Genomic DNA, 21,755 nt, shown 5'->3' on the forward strand with positions numbered 1-21,755 from the left:
TGGAAGAAGGCGGGGATTCCTTCTCAGCCTGGAAACACTTCGCTGTTCACGCGGCAATGACGGCTTACTGCATGTGTCTCTTCTGCAGGAGACCAATGCTGCAGAGTAAGCCCTAATGTAACCAAACCCGGACCGACGATGGGGGCTAAACTTGGAAGCCTTGCAGTTTCATCCTTCCAGTCAGGGATCCATCTTGGTCTTCATCCATTAGGACAGTGACTATATGGTGTGAAGGGACGGGAAGGGCTCTCGGACCTTGGTGAGCCCAAGCTCACAGCCACCATGAGGTCTTATATCAGAATCAGGATGAACTTTCGCCATGCTTGCATGAGACAACCTGTAGTTATTCAGCCTTATCATTCCTTTCCCTTGTGGTTTCATTTGTTCATTACATTTTGCCACTTATTTCTCACTCTTAAGTTTTCGTAATACTTTTTTTTCCCCATCAAGACAATTCTATTTTTTTCCACGTTATCCGGACTATTGGTTTGTCTACTGAATTTCGCTTATGCCTCTGCTCAGGTGGTTTCTTTCGAAACTTGGCAGTAGTGAAACAGCCGATTAAATAGTTGTAAGTGCCAGCTAGAAAGCTAGTCGCAAAAATTACACATTTTGACTTTCCACACAATGAATACCGCTATCATTCCTGGCGCTGCCGCTGCCCTTGCATTAATCTTCTTCATCCTGCGCGCTTTGTCTGCACGGTCACGAGTGTTGAATAAGAAGCCTGCCGCTGCACCGCTGACCTTGCCCTACACAATACCATTTCTGCGAAGTACCTTTTCATTCGTATTTGATGGACCCAATTTCTTCATTCGGGCCTCGTAAGCCACTTCATCACTGCTTTCATATTCTCATGCTAAACAGCAAACAGTCGGTTCTGCCAGGGTCGTTGGCCACTGCGTGTAGGCCTGCTGGGAGACGAGGTCTATTTAGTCCAAGGACATAAAAACATAAGCTCGATCTTCAGCAACCCGAAGCTCACTGTTACCCGAGCCTATGGAGTGGTACTCAAGTACTGCTGCGGAATGGACCAGAAGGCCGTCGATGTCTACGTCTCAGACACGTCGGGCTCCCGGGAACGGCCCATACCTGGCAGTAGGATACCATCCAATCGCCGTGTTGGCTACCATACCCACGAAAACCTTTTCCATGGACTCCTTGGAAAGGGCCTCAGCCATACGACGGAGCGTTTTGATGCAGCCATAAAGTCCTCGTTGGATAATGCTGTGCCGACAGGGCCTACCTGGACATACGTGGACGATCTGACGGAGTTTTTCGAGGACCACTTGGGAGCAGCAATTCTGGAGACCCTATTTGGCCCGCTCCTACTAACTGAGAGTCCGGTTTTCCATCGAACGTTATGGAAATACGATAGGTATATTATGTCTATGGCCAAGCGCTTGCCTTCTTGGATGATCCCTGAGGGCTATCGGCTACGCGACAAAGTGCTTAGTGAAATTATGAAGTGGCACAAACGAGCCACTGAACTCTCAGCTAGGCACAGTGCCGACGTTGAAGAAGATGATCCTTATTGGGGGTCGGCGATGATGCGCGAGCGACATAAAATGCTTCTGGGGATCGATGAGCAAGATCTTCGATCGGTAGCTTCGACTGATCTTGCTCTGATTTGGGCGTAAGTGATATTCTCTGCCAATTCCCTCCGAGCTGGACAAAAAACTAACTTAATTTTCATCTTACTTCATGTAGCTCTATTACAAACGTGGTCCCATCCACAATGACACTCTGCACCCATGTATATAGTGACAGCTCCGTTGTAGCCGAACTTCGCTCTTCACTGCAGGACAGCATCCAGCCCGAATCTGGATCTCTGCATTACAACATGGACAAAATCAGCAAAAAACCCCTCTTACTGTCCTTGTACGCCGAGACCCTACGGTATGGGGTCCAAATCCACATCCCTCGATGTTCCCCACAGCAGCCCTTAGAGATTGGAAAAGGTGTCATCCAACCCGATAAATTGATATTGATCAACACTGCACTAGCGCACACTGATGAAGAAGTGTGGAACACGCGAGACGGGCAGTACCCACTCGACACGTTTTGGGGGCGGCGCTTTCTCGTCGATCCGCTCGACCCACAAAGTGGGCCTTTGAAGCCATCGTCAGCTGCGTATGAATTTATGAAGGAGCAGATTAGAGACAAAGATTCATCTAGTACTGGCGAACAGTTCACCGTGCAGGGGCTAGAAGGTATCTGGATTCCTTATGGAGGTAAGTGAGCCGAGTCTTCGTCTTCTAGAATGAGGGTGTTTTCTGTTGCACCCCGAAGGTGACATGCCGATCATCCATGGCCTCTCGAATGTATTGGACCTGAGCCCAGCTGACAATTCATCACGATATAGGAGGACAGAATGCATGTCCCGGCCGTCTTCTAGCCAAGCGGATCATGTTGCTCACGACTGCCATGATGGTCACCATGTTCGATGTGGAGCTTCTGGAGCCGATTCCGCACTTTGACTCACGTCGATTTGGATTCGGAGTCCGCAAGCCGGTGACCAAAGTGCCGTTCCGTATCCGCCGGTGTTGCTAGTTACACTGTGTTATTGTAATGTGTGCTTTGAAGCAAACTAAAGAAATCATAATCGCATCGGAAGTACTGTCGGGTTTATTTTGGCTCTCTCTTCGATGTTGGGACCCATTCTTGGCATTTTCGGACTTTAACAAAGACGCTGGGAATGACTGACCAGGCTAAAGGGATACAAAAATGTTGAGAAAAAAGCAAAAAACATACAACAGAAGGGATTCGCTGGTGGTCACCCACCCAACTACTAACCTCCCGGCGTGTGGCTTAAGTACGGCTGAGCGGACGGGAAGCCCTGTTTTCCACACCCTGTGGTCGTATGTGTTTATTCGGTTATTGACTCAAATTATATAGAGTCTTTCCACATATCTAATTAGGCAAAGGAGAGTATGACACGGGTGACTGGTATCATTTGAAATACGATCTATCAGGTAACCTTTAGCCTTGCAGGTGCTCTACTCAGCCCGGCCCGCAGAAAGGCTTATCTGGTGGTGAGAAATCCAGATTTTCATCACAATCGGCATTTCTGATCTGGCCAGATCTCGACTAAGACAGGCATATCCATTTTGCCTTAATCCGTGTTCAACCATCCTCTTCGTCCTTCATTAGACCCCCTTCGCATTCCCACCCTATCATCTTGCTGAGTCTGGAATCTCCAACCATGTCCGCCAATTTCTCTAGATTTAGCCTTCTTCCCACCGAACTCCGCCTCTCCATCTGGCAACACTCCCTCCCCACGCCCGTCCATCAAGGCTTGTACATCTACAAAAAGGGATGTTGGGAAGCCCACCTTGTGTCTGAGGATAGATTCCATCTTAGCTTCAACCTCTCGCGCCTTATCACTATGAGAGTAGACGTGCCTCCCTTCCTGGTTAATCATGAGGCGCATTCCGTAGCGCAAAACTGGCTGCATCAGCAAGCGGGGACCATCCTCGTCCACTGGACCCCCGATGGCTTCCACTTCACGCGGCCCTTTCGGCCGGCTTCCGACACCCTATACGTGCCGGACTGTCGGTATCTCGAATTTCTTATGGAAGGTCCCGATGTGGCTTTTGCCCCCCAATATGAAGGCCTGAATTACGAGACCAGCCCGCCTGCGTTCCCGCGCATCGCCTTTTCCCGGTCTCTACTGGAGCGTGAGAAGAATTGTATCACTTCAGTGTTTGACATGATAGAGTACCAAGATTTTGAGGAGGTCTCGGTGGTCGAAGACATGTCAGAGGATGACGAGGGTGATCTAATGGTGCTACCCCGGGTGCAGAGGCCTTGGGGATGGACGGTGGTTCCTGGAACGGAAACGCTAGTTTGGCATAACAGTGCGAGGGCATATCGCCGAGAGAAAGGCTACGAGGGCGATGAAGCAGATGCGTTTGCGCGGTTGGTCGAGCAGGCGAGCGTGGGCATCGGTTCGTGGATTGGGTGGGAGTACGATAGACTCCTTAAGGTGAGGCGGGTGCGTGCAATTCGGAATTGAGACGTGGGTGCCCTCAGTCTGGTAAAAAAGGAAGTGGGAGGCTTATTTACTTTAGTTTTGTGAACCATGTCAGATATATATCCCTGTCGTAAAAAAGAAATCAAAGCTTCAATATAGTGTCCGCCAGTTGCATGTAAAACGGGCTTTATGTACCTCTGTTTAGAGCAACCAGACTTTTATAAGTTAATCTAAAATGAGAGGAAGTCTAATAAATATTATAGTATATCTGCTTCTCCAGACCACCCATCATGCGTGAAAATGGAAGCATATGACTTCATTTAACCTTGCATAGAGATGTCGGTAACCATTCACCGCCTCGCCAAATCTCGGGTCGGGTTGGGTTCTCACTTTTTGGGTCCGCCCACGGGTAACCAAAGCTGGGTTTGGGGTGTCCTAAACCCTATCACGGTGGCTGTGTTGAGCAGTGACCGTCCTTACCTGCATCCCCAATGAGAAATCTTCATATTTCAGCGTTAGGTTTTCTAAAATATTCCGAGTTTGACCACGAAATGTCATACATACAAAATCAGAATTAGTGGAAGAGTCGCGAAACTATGGTGAAGAGAGCGACCGATGATTCCCGGGCTGACATCTGTCGCTTTACTGCACAAAAGAGCATTGGACGCCTAACTATCACATCTGATTAAATCACGAAACAAATGACGTGTCCACAACTTGTTTTAGTTTTTCATCTTATGAGCGAGTTACACCCCGCTGTCAGCTTTGCTTCTTCGCTTTCCAATTACAACGCAACGCACTGCGTTAAAAAACAACTAGCCTCGCCAAAATGCTATCAATCCTCAAGCGTATATATCGATTACCTGAGCCACAACCGAAACGGTCGAGGCCGTTACGAGTGATATGTCTCGGCCTTCCTCGAAGTGGAACGGAGTCACTCAAAGGCGCCCTCGAAACCCTTGGATTTGGCGGAGTGGCACATGGCTTCGAGTGGTGGCTTCATCATCCAAACCACAGCGCTCTCTATTGCGAACTATTACTGCTGAAGCTACAAAAACGTATGCCAAGCCCAGAGGTTATTCGAGAACTTTATTTTGATCGACTTCTCGGTGACATGGATGCTTCTACCGATGTTCCTACGGTTTGGTTTGCAAGCGAACTTCTCCAGGCATACCCCGACGCCAAAGTCATTCTGAACCGGCGTCGTGATATACAGGCTTGGAAAGAGAGCTTCCGCGCATCGGTATTACCAATGATGCAAAGTTGGCTATATTGGATGGCTAGTTGGTTCATGCAGAATTATTCTGGGGCGTGTGGCTGACTCGTCTTGGACATCAAACACTTCTTTTCAGGGGCGACTTTGAAAAGAATGCCGAGAAAGCGTATCGAAATCACTACGAGGGTTTAGAATTGATATTGAAAGCCAACAACCGAGATTATCTCGATTGGTCCGTGAATGATGGCTGATTAGATCTCCTATCCTTCAGGCGCTCAAGTGATACATGGCTTACACGTAAAAGGGTACCTCTATGCAGCTTCCTTGACCTACCGATACCAAATACGGAATTTCCAAGTGGCAACATTGCCTCTGAATTTAGCCCCAAATTGATGACTGTGGATGAAGGACGGTTTCAAAAAGCTAAACAAAACCTTCTAATGTGTCTTTCTTTCTTCGTGATTATTGCGGCTGGATGTTGGTCGCTTTGCACTTGAGGGATACTGTCTGATTCCGGCACAGTTGTGACCCCGTTATATAGACACTGGCGCATCTCCTACATACCATTACCTCTGCCGGTAGCGTGATCACGATTTTCATCTCTTTCGGTGTATACATGATGTATTCGACAGCAAGCATTTGAGAAGGGCATTTCTTTAACATTTGGGAGGGGCGGAGTGGTGTCGGCGAAGGAGACTATCAGTCATGTGGAATTCTGAAGTGTAACTGGTGCACATGCGGGAGCTTCTTACATACTTGCAGGAGGTGACCGGCGTTGATGACAGTATAGTGTATTGGGCGACTAAGCTGAGAGCAGCAAAACTAACTGTAACTGGAAATTCACAGGTGCTCATATTACATCTACAATGTTCCTTTGACTTTCACACGGGCTGCTCAGTTCGCAGTCTCTCTTTCCTACGCCCCAAAACCGCCCTTGTGTCCGCCCATATTCCCCTCGAAATATCCCGCAAAGCACCTGCACTTTCAACCTGTATTGTCATCTATCAGTCAGCGGATTCTTCTATTCTTCCACGGCATCATTTTTCCGAAGCGTGACCACTTACCACCGGATATATCACACAAATGAGCACACTCGCCCAGACCCAAATAAAGGAGACGACAACCCACCCCGTAAAGAACTCCCTGTTATACACATACCTCGTCCCGAACAAAGTGAAAGGAACAAGTATCACTGCAATCGCAATAAAAATAGCATTCGCTGTCCAAGCAAATCGCTCCGCCTTCTTAACCAGAGCAGGATCCATGGGCTCAATGGTCTCGGTTTCGAGGTACTCAATTATATCGTTCTTCGGCTGCGTTGTGGGGTCAGTCGGGGTTGCCATTGTTGTGAGTATTGCGGTATCATTATCCTTCTTGGCTGATGCCTCTGTTGAGGTCTCCTCTGGTTCAACAGGGACTCCTGTGATACTATTCGTTGCCGACGTGTCGTGTCTGTGCTTTCCTGGAAATATCAAGCTCAAAAGCACAGCGGAAATAGTGCCCACCCCAAACGAGGCCAAGTTTCCAGCTACGGCATTTGTGGCATCGCCCGTCGTCGCAACACTGATGCCGCCCGATCGCTTCCACGAAGTGATGAACCAGACGATGATACCCAAGCCAAATCCAATCCATGGAGCTGCGATAGCCGCAACAGTGGACATGCGGTCCCAGAGCAGAATAAGTCCCACGGGAATTGCTGCTCCGCCGACGATAACTCCCAGCACTGTTAGTAACCAGGTGAGACTGACGCCTGCGGCATTGAGAATACTGCAGAACGCGGCGAGGATGATGGCGTAGATGACAATGCCCCAATGGCTGACGCGCACGAGTGTCGCAGAGTCAGTGTTCGGGCGGATGTAGGTTTTGTACACGTCAAAGGTAAGTAGGGAGGAGACAGCGATGAGTTCAGCGGATGTGGAACTAGTCACTGCCATGAACAGGAGGATGAGCATGAGCACGGCGCCGCCTTTCCCTAGGAGGGTGATTGCGGTTGCTGGGGCGGAAAGTCCGGCGTCGACTTGAGAAGCTGATAATGGGTTGGGGTATGTGGGAAAGGCTGGGTTGTTGGTAAGAGCCGCGCAACCAAGACCCATGGCCGTAGCAAAGCCGAACGGAATGCCTAAGGTTATCAGTATCCAGTAAAAGACATGGAATTCTTGAAGACCCTGATACTCACCATACCATGCAACACCTCCTAGCATGTATGCCTTCACGGAAGATTCAGGTCGCGACGCAATTGCTCGCTGCCAATAGGCTTGATCGAGCCAGACAGTACTGAACCCAGAGACAAATATGTCAACCGCGAAGATCAGACCACCAACGGACCGAAACGCAAGATACGACCCATCAGTATTCCGATCAATCGGCATATTCCGCGGCGCCTCCTGCAGCAAATCGTACAACTTTCCAGGGCTTCCAATGAGGTCACTCGTAGCCGAGACCGAAAACCCAAACACCAATATCGCGATAAACAGAATAACAGTATGAGTATAATCCGCGATGAAAGTCGCGCGCAATCCACCGACGATAACATACGCCGCGACTACGGCAGGAATAAGGAAGTTGGCAGCATACACATTCATCCCCGTGAGTGCCGCCACCACCTGTGCGCCACCTAGCACCAAACACGCACTAACCAGCATATTCGTAGCCAGGCCATTGTACAGGTACGTGAGATGAGCAATCTTGCCGTGTCGAGCGAGGACAATCTCCGGCATGGTGTGTGCGCCCGGTGCATTGGCTTTGATTTTGACCGCAATCAGGGCAAACAGAAGGATCTGCAGGGTGCCGATAGCACCGTACCACATGGGTCCGCAGACACCATAGGAATATGCAAAAGTCGAACTGGTTAGGAGTGTAGCCGACCATGTCCAGGAGGAGACAATGCCAGCGGAGATTAAGCCCGGCTTGACGGATCGTGAGGCGGTGTTGAATTCTTCGGCGCGATGGGTGGAGAACTGAGTATAGCGATTCTGTAGCCAGGAGATACCGAGCATAAAAAGGGCAAAGATGCCACCAATGCCGATGACGATTCCATAGCCCGCACCCGGGGGCAGGACTCGAAGCTCGTGAGACATTGTGGGTTTTGACAGGGTGATGTGGATTGATGTAACCTGTTGCATGCAGCTGTCTGATGCTGAGATATAAACCCCGCTGGAGAACGATAGGCTTATCATAAATTGCCATGATATCTGCCGTCGAGTACGGCCGATGCTGCTCGAGAACGGGATGTGGTTGATAACAAGGGCTTCCCTTGCATGCTCTCGCCAATCAAGTTGGTTATTGCTTCTTATCGCGGATCATCCCAGCAGTTGGAGAACTCGCCGTTGGAGTAACCTGCAAGGGTCTGATCCGGCTGACGATCATTTATCAGCACTTGATAAGGGCGCTTTTTGTCCTATAAGTTTTATTCTAGACTACGCCACTTAGTGGCCCGAGCATGATATTCCAATCAATTGCGCGCCCGTACGTCATTGATGCCCTGACAGGCCTCTGCAAGTCTAAGGTAGGCTTTGGGATTGCTGGCAAGCACTATGCAGGCTACTGTCTTATCAAAAACCAAAGCTATATTGAAAATATGTAGATAGATTTTCCCTCGATTACCCTCGACCTGCACCTAGGATAGACGAAGTGTCTTCACATCCTCGGGCTTGAATGCTTCCCCGTGCATGACGCCATGGATGTAAGCCTCTCCAACTACCTGATAATCTTCTAGCTCATGTCGCAAGCAGAATGGCACTTTCCCACCCGATATTAGAGCAAGGGAGTCCCCTGCCTTCGCGCCCGCAGGAACCAACCCAAGATACCCTCGTGCCGTTTGACACACCACAGCAGACCCAAACCGCTCAGAAAATTGCACAGCAGTCAGACAATACAACCATAGATCCTCCCGCAAAGTATCCACATTGACGAGGACTGGCGACTGCGGAGCTTTTGTTCGGTTCAGAGTCTGGCCGAGCAGTTGGAAGGACCTTTTCAATCCCTGTCGATCACCCCATGGGCCATGCGCTGCGTCGCCAATAGGTATTGTGAATTCCAAATCCTCCATCTCGTCGTCGTTAGGAAAGTCTGATTTCGACGAATCGATGAACTCCAACACTTCAGACATGTATTCCATCGCCTTATCAATCGTGGACGGACGACTGCCGACCTTAACAATCGTGTCAATGATTGACCCAGCGACTTCTAAAACTGCCTGGTTCTCGGGATCGACCCTAATTCTCGCTATACCACCGCCTCCTGCATCAAAGGCTCGATCTGACGGCCATGAACATGTTGTTTTGGGGTACCGGTTAGTGGTCCAATCCGGGATCCACGATGGGAAGCGGCGGGAAGAAGAAACGCCCCGTGCTCGTGAAAGAAGCTCCAGGGCCTTTCCACGGGCAACAAATACAGAGGCGTAGCTACACATAACAATCTCAAGCGGGTTGCGATAGTCTGTTCTAAAACCTTCTGCATCTGCAGCGATGTTGAGTAGCGTAAACAGCTTATCCCGTTTGAGCGTGGACTTCGCATGTTGAAAGAGCTCAAATAGATCCAAGAGCTCGCGCTTCTGATTCTCGTGATATTTCTTTCGCGTCTCGCCTAGGCTGAGGATTGGTTGCAGATTTCGGGTGGCAGGAATCTTGAGGTTCTTCACTGAAGTTTCAGCATATTTTTCGCATGTCTGCACCGCACTGTACAGTTTCTCCCATGGTAGCTTCTCGGAACCACAAACAATGTGGAGATCCCTCGCGAGAATTACCTCCTGAATGATCCATGCTCGTACAAACCACGCTCTTGCGAATAACTCAATTATAGCCGCCCAGGCTCGTTTTCCAAGCCTTGAGACCATGAGTGGTGAGGCGTGGATGTCCTGCAAGGATTTCAGAGCTAGGCTGCTGTCATTGGCGCCGTCGCCAACCCATCCATATACTTGGGTAGCTTGACGATATATTGTCGGTAGCAAACTAATTTGCTGTGACTTTTCAGTTGCATCCGATTGATTGATAGATATGCCGTCGGCCCAAATATTGATCGAGCCATCGGTCTGATGAATCCGGCTCAGTGCGTAGTATAGGGAGGCAGTAAGTGGAATGTCACCTTCTGGGGTCCGCATGGAAAATGGCTTCAAAGCTGATCCCCAGGTGTACGACAGGGCGATGAATGACGGGCTCTCATCCAAAGAGACGTGCAGGATATCTCCTCGGAGTACTAGGTCATTTTCCTGACCGCAAAGTCTCAGCACTCGAATGTGCCTCAGCGACTCCAGTGCATGGAACTTGTAATGGCCAGTGGGTTGAAAACTGCTAAGAGACAGACTGGGGGTATCTGTCTGCGCACCTGTCAATTTAGCCACATAATGATCACCCGTTACCGATACATTGAGGTTTCCAGTAGTATATAGTTTCCAAAGGTTGACGAATATAGCTATCTCTGGTTCGGTATAGATGTTATAGAGTCGCATAAGTGCGTATACCGTATGACATTCAGCCCCCTCCAGAGCAGTTTGCCGAGCCTGTATTGACAGTTTAACAATCTTGCCTTTATAAGAAATAGATTGGGGGGTTGTATACCGTTTCAAAGTTCTTCTGATGTATTCGAAAAGATGTTTGTAAATCTCCCGACGTGACTTGGACGTCTAGATAGTACGTAACTGACTTTCCTTTCCACCATTTGGCCTGGCCACATCCGTGGTTCACGAGGAAATCTGTGAATAAGGAAGAATTAGGGATCGCAAAGGCCGTGTGTGGCACCCTTGAACCTTCTGGTCTCTCGTAGGTGCCATAACCAACTCGCGATCTCCACGAGCTTGTCCAATGCTTGTCGGGTATGTAATCGTTCCCCAGTGCTTCCTGTAGGATGCGCGAAACCTGGGTTCAATATTAATAGGTGCGTAGCTTTTTTGGGGGAGAATATATGAACTCACCACAAGTTCACCTGAAAACATTTCTTCTTGGCGAATTGGATCAGGTACAGCCATGAAGACAGTCTTGACTCCCGTTCCCTCATCTATGTGCACTCTACCGGGATGTGTTTTGATTCGATGGCCAATGCAGAGGCCATCATGACTGTCAAGCCTGTCTTCATCACCAGTTAGAAATACAATCCGGGCAGGTGCTACTGGGTCTTTCCGTCTAACGCGGTTATGCAAGAAATCACGAAGCAAGTGTTGTGGAAAGCCAGGTATCTGTATAACCGTTGCGCCCTTACGATCTCGAGACACAGCGGGAGAAGACATCTGACCATTAGCCCGAGGCTTCAGGAGCTGGGGCGTCTGATTGCCTTGCTTCTGCTCAGCATGGAACAATACTTCATTTCTTCTGCGTTGCTTCAAAATTGCCTGCGATGGCACGTTTTTATCAGCATGCGGCAAGCTGAGTTGCACGCCTTCCCTAGGAGGTGAATAGTCTGTCTGGCGTATTGGAATAGACAGCTCTTCCACCAGCGGTGGTCTTTTCGATACACCGTAACTTTCCTTTCTCTCAGGCTTCGGTATATTTAGATCGTATATTTCCTGTGCCACATAAATGACTTGCCGGTACACGGAGGCAATATCATCTGTGCTGATTCCCCCTTCTATAGTTATTGTTTCTACTTCTGGGGGCAGTTCCTGTTTCAGATAGACGAGCCAGGTTCGATCAGCAACAGACTTGGAAGTCTGTTTCTGATCACTTTGCAATATCTTCATCCGCTGGATTAGGGCCAGACTGAATGGATCTGTATCTTTCAGGAGAACGTTTGCATCTTGTAGGACCTCCAAGATATGAGTAGGGTTTTCTGGCTTGAACTCTTCAATCTCTTTCAGCAGTAACTCGGCACCGGCATTGCGAAGCTTAAGAATCTTCTTAAAGAGAACTTCGTTATCTGGGTAAAGCTCCTGAAGCTTGGGTGTATGTTTCAAACTTTTTGGGCCCTTCCAGATGCAGTCATTAGGCTGAAGCCAGCTGAATCCATTTTTGGATCTTGGGTTCGGCACACATATGAGAGCGTCATTGGTGAACGTCGACCTGGGGTATTTGTCAGATATGAATCGCCACCTACAAGTGGACTGGACCAACCTAATAAGCCCGCTGCTGTCCTGACTTTTGGCTTCAATATCGGTATAAATCTGACTGATCTGTTCTAACGAGGCTTCAGTCTCTTTTAACTCGGCCAGTCGCGAGAAATAAAACTTAAGATCCATTCCCACCATCACTCCTAGATGACTCAATAACTTCCAGTTATCAAATTCTGGGTCTAACAGCAGGGCTTTGCGCGGAAGAAGCTTTTCCAGGCCGGGACGGCAGGTCTCTTCGAGCAAATACCGTTCCCCATGAAGACAATCGACCATCGTTGTCCGGAGGCTGCTAGAAACCTTTGCTGACTTCCATCCCCCGGGAACAAGCCAATCAGAGTACTGGTCAAAATGTTTATTCAGTAAGAGAAGCCATGATGTGGATGAGGTACTGTTGTCAATTAGATGCTGAAAATCTGGAGACAGAGCATTCCCTGGAGTGGCTAGTCGTGGAATTCGCCAAATACCAAAAGTCGAGCGAAGCCACTCCATAAAGTCAAACCTGTCTCCGCCGCCTACACCGAGATAGTCTTTGTGTAAAAGCTCAATCTTGGGGGATTTTCCGTGCAGTAGGGCTGCAGCTGAATCAGGCTCTTTGGAAGGAATGTAAACAATGGACGCAGGGCAAGGCTCGCTTCGCTCATTCAACACCCAGAGAGATCGCTCGCCATCCCCCGTCCATTTGTTTTTGAAAAGAAAGTATAGCTGGTTAGCCAGCTCAGGGACTCGACTGGCTGCTAGTCGCCTTTGGTAGACTTGGCTATTCTGCCAGCCTCGACTCCGAGCGGTTTGTCGCTCCACAATCAGGTCGCACACAATGGCCGGGTTATATCCCTGTGCCCCGGCATGTTCAAAAAATCTCGCTCGTTCTGACTTCATCCCACCATTGACAGCAGCTGGATCGATCTCACAGATTTTAAGGCCGCTTGGTACGCTGGCCGGTACTAGAGGGAGGAAGACGACTCTGTCAGCGCTCGAGACCCATTTATTGTCTCGAAGAGGAAGAACCGCAAGTTTTCGAAGGACTTCAAGAAACCTCCTATTCTCAGAGTTTCCAAGAAGTTGATTTACTGTCTTTGCCAGGCTTTCATGCCACTGGTCTGGCCTGTCTTGCACGCCATGGTTATTCACCAGATGACCAAGGTCATCCATGAATTCATTGACAGTCATTTGCTTTACTCCGAGCCGCTGAATATAAGACCAGTCCTCATGCAAATACCGGACAGAAAGGTATCTATCTCTCGTAGTTGGACAGAGAGTAAGAGGATACCCGTTAGAGTCTCGAAATTCGCGAGGTATGTATCGAAGTGAGCCTGGTAGTGCAAGTAGGTCCTGGCCATTCTCACCGATACCTTCACAAAGCAAGACTCTCTCCTTGGCTAACTGCGATGGGATGCAATGTTTGACCTGTTCAAAAAAGCTTTTCTCGGGACGTATGTCTGGGAGAAACCTAAACCAAGGGAAATCACTTCTGTGTGCCACGATCTCTTTGACAGCTGCGGTAAACGCATTAGGAAGCGATTCGCACAACATACGATTCCATTCTCTTGATGATGAAATCTCCTCCCGGCTTGTAGATAGTAAGAAGTCACCTTGAAGAAGGAACTAGTCCATGTTAACATGTAATCGATATAGGAGGAAATAAGTGAGCCCACCGTGAAGCCGTAACTTCGCACAGGTAAGACCGCATATACATCCTGACTTTCCAGTACTGGCTGGCCAAAATCGTCGACTGGGAATGCTATCCTCAATTCGGTGGTCTGTCTTCCTGGTCGCTTCCTCTCCTGGGGCATTTCTTTCACCTCATATCGACAGACGACATAAGTCTTTCTTTGAGCGACGGGGAACATCTCACCGGTAAAGGTCAACTGTGTCATGCATAGTCCATCTGGGGATGTTGTATCCTGCCTTGCAACATTGTAGCATATTCTGTCCCCAGATTGGAGCTCGATATGCAAGTTTAATTCACGCAGTTTACGGAGGAAAGTCAATATTTTGGCTCCAACAACGTCCAAGTCGTGAAAGACAATTCTCTCATCAGCCCGGGGCGCAAAGCGAGCATACATTGAAGTATTTGCGTATCGTGTTGCATCCGGTGGGCTTTCCCAGATTGGGATCAGCATACCCATCTGGTTTGATGCGTCGAACTTGAACGTGTAGGGTCCGGACGCTATCCAAACCGAGGCCGCAACACTGAAAACTGACTTGAATCCAACGCCCTTCTCACCCGTCGCTTCCACCTTGTCCTTCTTCGTGCTGTATCCAAGATTACAGATAGCCTCAACTTGTCCAGGTGTGAATCCCAACTCATTACAGTCGGTACGAAGCACACGATTGCGGTAGGTCAAGACCAACGCTGGTGTGATGTTTGCGGCGTATTCATTATCATCGGCATTTTGGATCAACTCAAGAAGGAAGTGCGCCGCGGTCGAATAGATATCCTCACCGAAGCTATGACTACTGTCAGGCTCCTATGTTAAGAGTTTTTTTGGGAAAACATGGGATACCTACAACTGCAATGCGCTATCAATGATACTTTGAGCAGTTGAGTTTTCTAAGATACCTCTATATTGCGCGCTAATGCTGTCAATGTGCTGTTTCGCAATAACTGTTGCGTTCGAGGTTTGGTCATCCATCCTGATCTTCTTTCTTGAGGTTCCGGTTTTTCGTCGCAACTGAAGTCTTGTGTCTCTCGAAAGAGAACATGTCTGCCTAGTGGATTTGTGGGGAGCATATACCTCCTCACGCCAAAGGCTTGATTGACTGCATGCGCAATATCCGCGAAGGTCCGGCGCGGGGTGAAAAGAACGGCCTATCCAGACGCTGACACGTTGCCCACAGACCTACGCGGGTTCCGATAGCTGCTTCCTAGTCTCTTTCCCGCCAATCGCCAAGTATTTCCATGTTTGCGGCCAGGCCTACGTGCAGATGTGTAGGATTGCCAAGCACATTATTGAGTCCAGACGCTCCTACAGAACTGCTCACCCATGTTAAAAGTGGATGTTTGCCTTGGGACGAGCAGAGAAATTGCAGAAGCCGCGGTACGGCACGGCCTGTTCAACTGCTAGTAGGAGGGGATCTTGTCAGCTAGCCATATGCTGTTGGGCTCTCATTTTCCCTCTCGGCCCGTCAGTCTTCGGGTGTGTCATGCTTTGTTTGCTGTCGATGATGTAGTAAGCTTCTAGGCAGTCGCATACACTAATCATCCTGGTGAGCTGTCGAGTGGGGATGCAAATAACTGAGCGAAGATAGAGGAATGCCCTTCAGTCATGAGTTATGTGGGTGGAGAAATCTCCAGGGAAAGGAAGGAACGAATGAAGCATCTACACCATATCAGATTCATGGAAATAATCGTTAGTAGGTACTCCATGTAGCATCCCTGACAGCCACTACACCTGTTCTGCCAAACTTCTAGCCGCTTCCACCGACCCATTAGCAATGGGAACAAACCCCTTATTCACCTTGGCCTGATCTCCTTCGACCTTGCTATCACCATCGCGATCATCCTTTCTTCCATACCCACCACCCCCAGGCGTCTCAATAACCAATCGATCTCCCGCCCCCATCTCAACCGAATTCTTTCCCCCAATAGACATAATCTCTCCATCTTCTCCTTTAATCCACAAGTTCCTGCCACAGCACCCATTTCCTCCCCCGTCCATCCCAAATGGCTTCACCACCCGCCTCTCAGACAAGATAGATGCCGTCATCGGAATCCGGAACTCGACATCCCTCACCACCCCATCACCCCCTCTATACTTGCCATCTCCACCACTTCCACCCCTGAAGCAAAACCTCCTCAAAAGCACTGGATACCGTCTTTCCAACGACTCCGGATCGGTAATTCTCGTGTTCGTCATGTTTGTATGTACACCGTTTGTTCCAGACCAGCTCGGGCCTGCGCCACTACCTCCTGCGATCGTCTCATAGTATCCGAAGTCGTCCGTACCGAAGGAGAAATTGTTCATGCAGCCTTGACTGGCGGCACAGACTCGGAGAGTCTTGAATATAACGTCGACGATGCGTTGCGAGGTGAGGACATTGCCGGCGCAGACGGCGGCAGTCGGGGCCGGATTGAGAAGACTAGGTTTAGGGACGTGAACGGTCACGGGGGCAAGGCAGCCGTGGTTCAGTGGGATATCGGAGTCGACGATGCACCGAAGAGCGAAGATTATGGATGAGTGTGTTATGGCTATGGGGGCGTTCCAGTTGCCTAACAACCTCGGGTGATTAATAGGGTTTAATCTCATGTGGGCTGTGATGAAAGCTCGGCTTACCATAGACTTGGGGTCCAGTGCCTGTGAAGTCGAATACCGCAGAGCCTTCAGCCTCGTCGAGTGTGATTTTGAGGCAGATCGGCGTTCCATCGTCCATGTAGTCAACCTCTTTTAGCTCTGTCTGGTGGAACTGGCGCGCGAGACGCTTGAAGAGATTGCGGATGGCGAGCTCGGCGGAGGATTGGATCGCTTTCATGTATACCTAGCAAAGATGCTTGTGAATCGTCTGTTCTGGCGGGTGAGATTGCAGCTTGGCATGATTTACACACCTGAACAACTTTCATGGAGTATTCCTCGATAAGCTGGTGGATCAGCCGGATGCCACAGTGGTTGGCGGCCACTTGGGCTTTCAGGTCTGTAACGTTATCTTGATACCGTCGGGTGCCACTGGAGCCAGGATATCGTGCTGGCTCATCGCAGAGCATCCGGGAGAGTCCAACTTCATCCAGAGTTCCATCTCGGATCAATAGGAAAGATTTGAACAAAGCTCCTTCTTGGCCAAGTTCCTTTGAGGATGGGGGCATTGAGCCGGGCAGGATACCGCCAATCTGGGAGTGTTAGCCGGAAAGGTTACTCGGATTAGAGGGAAGGGGTATATACATCAGCATGATGGCCCCGGGATGCTGTCCAAAAGATGATATCTCTCCCCTGCGCATCGAATACGGGGGTAATTACAGTAAGGTCCGGAAGGTGGGTACCTCCATATTCTGCACAGGCTGATTAACACGGTGAATGAATGGATAAACTTTCCCTTGTACGAACCAGGTGCATTAGAGAGCAAAACATCTCCCGGCTTCAACCTCCCCTTCCATTCCTCAATCTGCCCCTTTACTGCAAAAGCCATGCTACCAATCATTGCAGGCACATGGGGAGCATTTGCGACCAGAGATCCATCCGGACTAAACACAGCGCAACTGAAGTCCAGCCGCTCCTTGATATTCGCACTCACACTCACCTGTTGCAGTACGCGACCCATCTGCTCTGCGACGCTCATGAAACGGTGGCGGAATACAGAGAGCTGGACAGGATCGATAGTATCAGTGGCAACGCTAAGACCCTTGCCAGAGACGTTGATGTCGAGGATTAGCTTATCCTGCTCGGATGTTGCTGAAGAACCAGGACCCACGAGTATAGTCTGCGTTTCGTCGACTACAAGCGCCGGACCGCTGACCTTCTGTCCGAGAGGGATGGATTTGAGGATGTATACAGGTGTATCCGTCCATCCAAGCTCATTGAAGTAAACTCTGTTGGTAGCCTCAGCAGTCGGGGACTTATGTGAGGGTATGGAGAGTTTTTCTGGGACCGAAGCCGGAACATCAGGCGAAGGAGCAGCAAAAGAGCCTCGGCCTATGGCCCGAACTCGAATGCTATCAACAAACACCTTCCGATCCGTAGGGGTAAAGCCGAATTGCTGATGATGAGCATTGACAAAGGTCGGTAACATATTGTGATTCTGGTCCACTGCAATCATAATGGTCGTTTCGCTTCCGTCATACCGCATGTTAAGGAACCGGTCCACGTCCACATTCAGTATCCCGTCATTGCCTAAGAGATCCTTGGTGGCTTGAGCAAGGTCTTCCAAGTCCGATAGAATTGTCGGGAGATTATATGGCTCGTAGGCTTTTGCACAAGGCCTCTGACCTTCCTGCACGACATCGGCCAGGCCAATACCATAAGCAGAGAGGATCGAGGAGTGCTTGTGAATCAAGACCTTCTGAATACCAAGAAGCTCAGCAATGGCACAGGCGTGCTGGCCACCCGCTCCACCGAAGGATGCTAATTGATGCTTCGTTGTGTCGTATCCGCGAGCCTCCGTCAGGCTTCGAATGGGGCCACACATGGCGGAATTCGCAACGTCGAGGAATCTGCACGCATGTTAACCTCGCCTCTATCCCACAATACAATGAATATGCTTACCCCTGCGCCACCTCCTCCCAGCTCAATGACTTCCCCGTATCTAGGTTAATCGCTGCGGTCATATCTTCGAATTTGGAAATAACAACATCGCGATCCAGAGGCTCATTCTCATTTGGTCCAAACACAGAGGGGAAATAATCCGGAATCAGCCTACCTAAGGCCAGATTGGCGTCTGTAATGGTCAATGGGCCCCCTTTGCGATAGCACGCAGGACCTGGATCCGAAGACGCGCTTTCCGGTCCAACAGACATCAAGCCGTCGCGCCAGAACAGGATGCTCCCTCCACCAGCAGCGATCGTGTTTATATTGAGCTGTGGGGTCTGCATCGAGATCCCCGCCGTGGTGGTCTCAAAAATATGATCCAACGTCCCGTCATAGCGACTAACATCTGTGCTTGTTCCTCCCATATCAAATCCAATCAACGGGGCTTTGCTGACTTCGTCGTAGCAGGTACGAGCATACCCTACTACTCCACCAGCGGGGCCAGACAGTATTGAATGCAGTCCTGAAAGTCTGTGTGCAGGAACCAGTCCACCATCAGATTGCATGAATTCCAGCTTAGTATCCGACTTGGAAATATTTGGGAAACTGGTCAAAAACTGCTTCAGATATCGTTCGATTGTAGGTGTAAGATATCCATCGATAACGGCCGAGTTCCCTCGAGGAACAATCTTAGTGCGTTGGGATACAGCATGCGAAAGTGAGACGTTCTCGAACCCGATCTGTTGTGCCAGCTCTCGGATCTGCAGCTCGTGATCGGGAAATGTGTAGGCGTGCATCAGACATACGGCGATGGATCGGTATCCGTCTGTGTATATTTTTCTCAGGTATACCTCCACAGGTTCAAGGTCCAAGGTCTTGATAATCTGAACAGTTTCTCCGGATGTACCCGTCAATTCTCGTAGTACAGGAGGCGACGAGAGATCCATGCTTCGCAGATCGGTGTCGGTGCAGTTACGCAGGGTCACGCGCTCGTCCACCTCGAAAACATCGGAATACAGTGTCTCGGGTCTTCGAATTGAGAGATCAAACATGAAAGGTCGCGATTGATTGCCGATTTCCAGCAGATCTTTGAAACCTTCTGTGATGAGAAGGGCAGTGCGCTCGCCCTTTCTCTCTAGCAGTGCATTTGTCGCAACAGTTGTTCCCATACGTATTGACTCTAAGCATAAGGTTAGCGTACAGAGAGGCTCGTGATTCAGGATGTCACCCACCGATATCCTTTGTATCCAACCCTGTTCCCCGCGGAATGCTCCTTCCATAGTATATCTCCAACACGCGACGGATGGCTTCCGTAGGGGCATCGTCGTAGTTCTTGGGATCAACGGATAGGATCTTCACCACAATGTCTTCTTGACCGAGGACTTTGCAAATGCAGTCGGTGAACGTACCTCCGCGATCTGTATGGTCAGTCAGTGGCTTCAGTCACAACTATCAGTGTGAGGGTGGTCGCGACAGACCTATAGAGATCCGCAGCTTCTGTCGAGGTTCTAAGCTTGGCATTATGAGTAGTGAATGTAATTATTGGGACTACAGTTGTGGCGGTATCCAGCTCATATGGCAAGGCTACAGATCGTGAGACAGCGTCATCGGCCGAGAGTGGAGGTGAAGGTGGAGAAAGTCACCGGCCCGTTATCTCCAACATTTCCCCTCCCACCCCTCATTTTCGGCAGGCCAGTTGCAAATCCTGCAACTTATCAGGAAAGTCAGCGGGGAGAGCTCCCTTGTCTGTAGGTAGGGCTCTCTGTCAGTATCGCGTACCCCGCGTCTTATCGCAGGTTATCGGATGCTCGTTCCGATGATACCTGATAAGGCTCTAGAGCATGTACCATCCTTGAGCGCAGAGTACATTGGAATGCGATAAGGTCAAAGCACTTTTCCCACCCATGTCACCCAGGGTCTGGACAAATAATACATGAAGGAAACCATCATGATGCCAAATCCAGATATGACCCTGAACAGGACGTCTTGTAACATCGATTGCGAATGACGCAGTCCAGATACAAGTCACTTGGAGATGAAAGCGACCCATAACCCAGTGGTAGAACATTGGAAACTGATCGTTTCGCAGGTGCATCTGGCCTGAAGCTACTGGGTACGTATATAGTTCCAGCCATGATGCGGCGGGCGGTTCGAACAAACGAGAAGTCTCGAATACTGGCTCGTCTTTCATCGGCATCTCAGTCTGCACAAACACCGCCATTGTGCCGACAGGATGGCTGATTTCCAATGTGTCAAGCTCCACCGCATCCCCAATGACCCTATTCACTACACTGTCCGGAATACGACTGCACGCGGTCGTACAGATAGCCCCTGTCCCCGCCATGCTCTCATGACACATTTTGTCGAGGAAAAGCCGCGCAGCGAGATGTGCTTTGCTAGGACCCGGGTCTGGCGCAACAAAAATGGGCAACGGCACGGCCTGCGACTTCTCGATTCAAGCTTTCCAGTTCTCTGACATTCCAGCAAGCACGGCTGCCTTTCCCAACAGCTCTTGCGTCTTGGCCAGCCAGTCTAAGTTGGCGGTCAGGTCAGCGGCCGTCTCGTGTCCAGTGATGTTGAAGTCGCGAGCATTGGCGAATACACACAGATTGGCAATGTCGCAGATGGTGATTTCAAACTCTTTTCCAGCCACAGTGATCATGTCGGATGCGTTGCCGGTAGGGAGTAATCCCCTTGATAGCTCTGCCCCGATTGTCTGGATTGCATCAGCTATCTTCTTCACCTAAGCTTATCCCATAACCTACAAATCTATAATCCAGCAATACCGGGCTTCCCTTCCCCGGATCACCCGCAATTTCATGTGTCCCCTCCGGCTCAAAAGCGCCACTTCCGCTAACAGGAAAATGCGCGCTCAACAACTTCCCCGTCCCAGTATTATATATCCGAACCTCCTGAGTCTTCACCGTCGTGTCAACCGAGCGCCCGGGTCGGAACTGGACCAACCCTTCTTCGATCGCGAACGGTCCCACCGCCGCAGAAATATTGCCGCAGTTGGCACCGTAGTGGATAAAATCCCGCGCTACGCCTACCTGTGCGAAGGTAAAATCGATATCAGCATCAGATCGTGTTGAAGGACGAACGATGGCAATCTTCGATGTCACTGCTTTGGATCCACCCATACCGTCGAGCTGCAAGGGTTCCGGAGAGCCCATGGCTCGCTTGAGGAGGCGGTCTCGCTGGGGTCCGGGATCTGGGAGGACATCCTCGCGGAAGAAAAGGGCTTTGCTGGTGCCACCGCGATAGTAGGTCGCTGGCAGGGAGTACTGTGATGATTTTGGCATGATGGAACGTAATCTGAGTGTTCAGACACTGCGGATTGTAAAGATTCCT

General features: G+C 49.9%; 7 protein-coding genes and 1 non-coding gene across 8 annotated transcripts; 3 read left to right on the forward strand and 5 right to left on the reverse strand.

The window, feature by feature from the left end:
- Window positions 1–627: 627 nt before the first annotated feature.
- On the forward strand, window positions 628–2,553 carry An12g05400 (uncharacterized protein; the record flags this gene model as incomplete). The annotated part of the gene is made up of 4 exons (XM_001395572.1): window positions 628–824; window positions 875–1,636; window positions 1,711–2,234; window positions 2,366–2,553. 4 exons carry the CDS (start codon window positions 628–630, stop codon window positions 2,551–2,553), a joined length of 1,671 nt encoding a protein of 556 aa, XP_001395609.1.
- A 195-nt stretch (window positions 2,554–2,748) lies between these two features.
- 5S rRNA lies at window positions 2,749–2,867 on the reverse strand. Its single transcript, XR_009468039.1, has one exon. It is a non-coding gene; the product is annotated as a 5S ribosomal RNA (ribosomal RNA).
- Window positions 2,868–3,205: 338 nt separating this feature from the next.
- Window positions 3,206–4,290, forward strand: An12g05420 (uncharacterized protein; the record flags this gene model as incomplete). Its single annotated transcript, XM_001395573.3, has 2 exons — window positions 3,206–3,988; window positions 4,240–4,290. 2 exons carry the CDS (start codon window positions 3,206–3,208, stop codon window positions 4,288–4,290), a joined length of 834 nt encoding a protein of 277 aa, XP_001395610.3.
- Window positions 4,291–4,805: 515 nt separating this feature from the next.
- Window positions 4,806–5,443, forward strand: An12g05430 (uncharacterized protein; the record flags this gene model as incomplete). The annotated part of the gene is made up of 2 exons (XM_059750903.1): window positions 4,806–5,219; window positions 5,261–5,443. The coding sequence occupies 2 exons, from the start codon at window positions 4,806–4,808 to the stop codon at window positions 5,441–5,443; spliced, it is 597 nt and encodes a 198-aa protein (XP_059604471.1).
- Window positions 5,444–6,073: 630 nt separating this feature from the next.
- An12g05440 (uncharacterized protein) lies at window positions 6,074–8,269 on the reverse strand (the record flags this gene model as incomplete). The annotated part of the gene is made up of 4 exons (XM_059750904.1): window positions 6,074–6,181; window positions 6,257–7,311; window positions 7,369–7,795; window positions 7,829–8,269. 4 exons carry the CDS (start codon window positions 8,267–8,269, stop codon window positions 6,074–6,076), a joined length of 2,031 nt encoding a protein of 676 aa, XP_059604472.1.
- A 539-nt stretch (window positions 8,270–8,808) lies between these two features.
- An12g05450 (uncharacterized protein) lies at window positions 8,809–14,864 on the reverse strand (the record flags this gene model as incomplete). Its single annotated transcript, XM_059750905.1, has 5 exons — window positions 8,809–10,689; window positions 10,748–11,044; window positions 11,101–13,635; window positions 13,764–14,679; window positions 14,740–14,864. 5 exons carry the CDS (start codon window positions 14,862–14,864, stop codon window positions 8,809–8,811), a joined length of 5,754 nt encoding a protein of 1,917 aa, XP_059604473.1.
- A 753-nt stretch (window positions 14,865–15,617) lies between these two features.
- Window positions 15,618–19,925, reverse strand: An12g05460 (uncharacterized protein; the record flags this gene model as incomplete). Its single annotated transcript, XM_059750906.1, has 8 exons — window positions 15,618–16,420; window positions 16,506–16,707; window positions 16,775–17,053; window positions 17,106–17,212; window positions 17,268–18,370; window positions 18,423–19,584; window positions 19,637–19,822; window positions 19,883–19,925. The coding sequence occupies 8 exons, from the start codon at window positions 19,923–19,925 to the stop codon at window positions 15,618–15,620; spliced, it is 3,885 nt and encodes a 1,294-aa protein (XP_059604474.1).
- A 313-nt stretch (window positions 19,926–20,238) lies between these two features.
- Window positions 20,239–21,706, reverse strand: An12g05470 (uncharacterized protein; the record flags this gene model as incomplete). Its single annotated transcript, XM_059750907.1, has 4 exons — window positions 20,239–20,710; window positions 20,882–21,120; window positions 21,170–21,313; window positions 21,341–21,706. The coding sequence occupies 4 exons, from the start codon at window positions 21,704–21,706 to the stop codon at window positions 20,239–20,241; spliced, it is 1,221 nt and encodes a 406-aa protein (XP_059604475.1).
- Between the last annotated feature and the right edge of the window lie 49 nt (window positions 21,707–21,755).

The sequence above is a fragment of the Aspergillus niger genome (assembly GCF_000002855.4).
Source record: "Aspergillus niger supercontig An12".
Lineage (NCBI taxonomy): Eukaryota > Fungi > Ascomycota > Eurotiomycetes > Eurotiales > Aspergillaceae > Aspergillus > Aspergillus niger.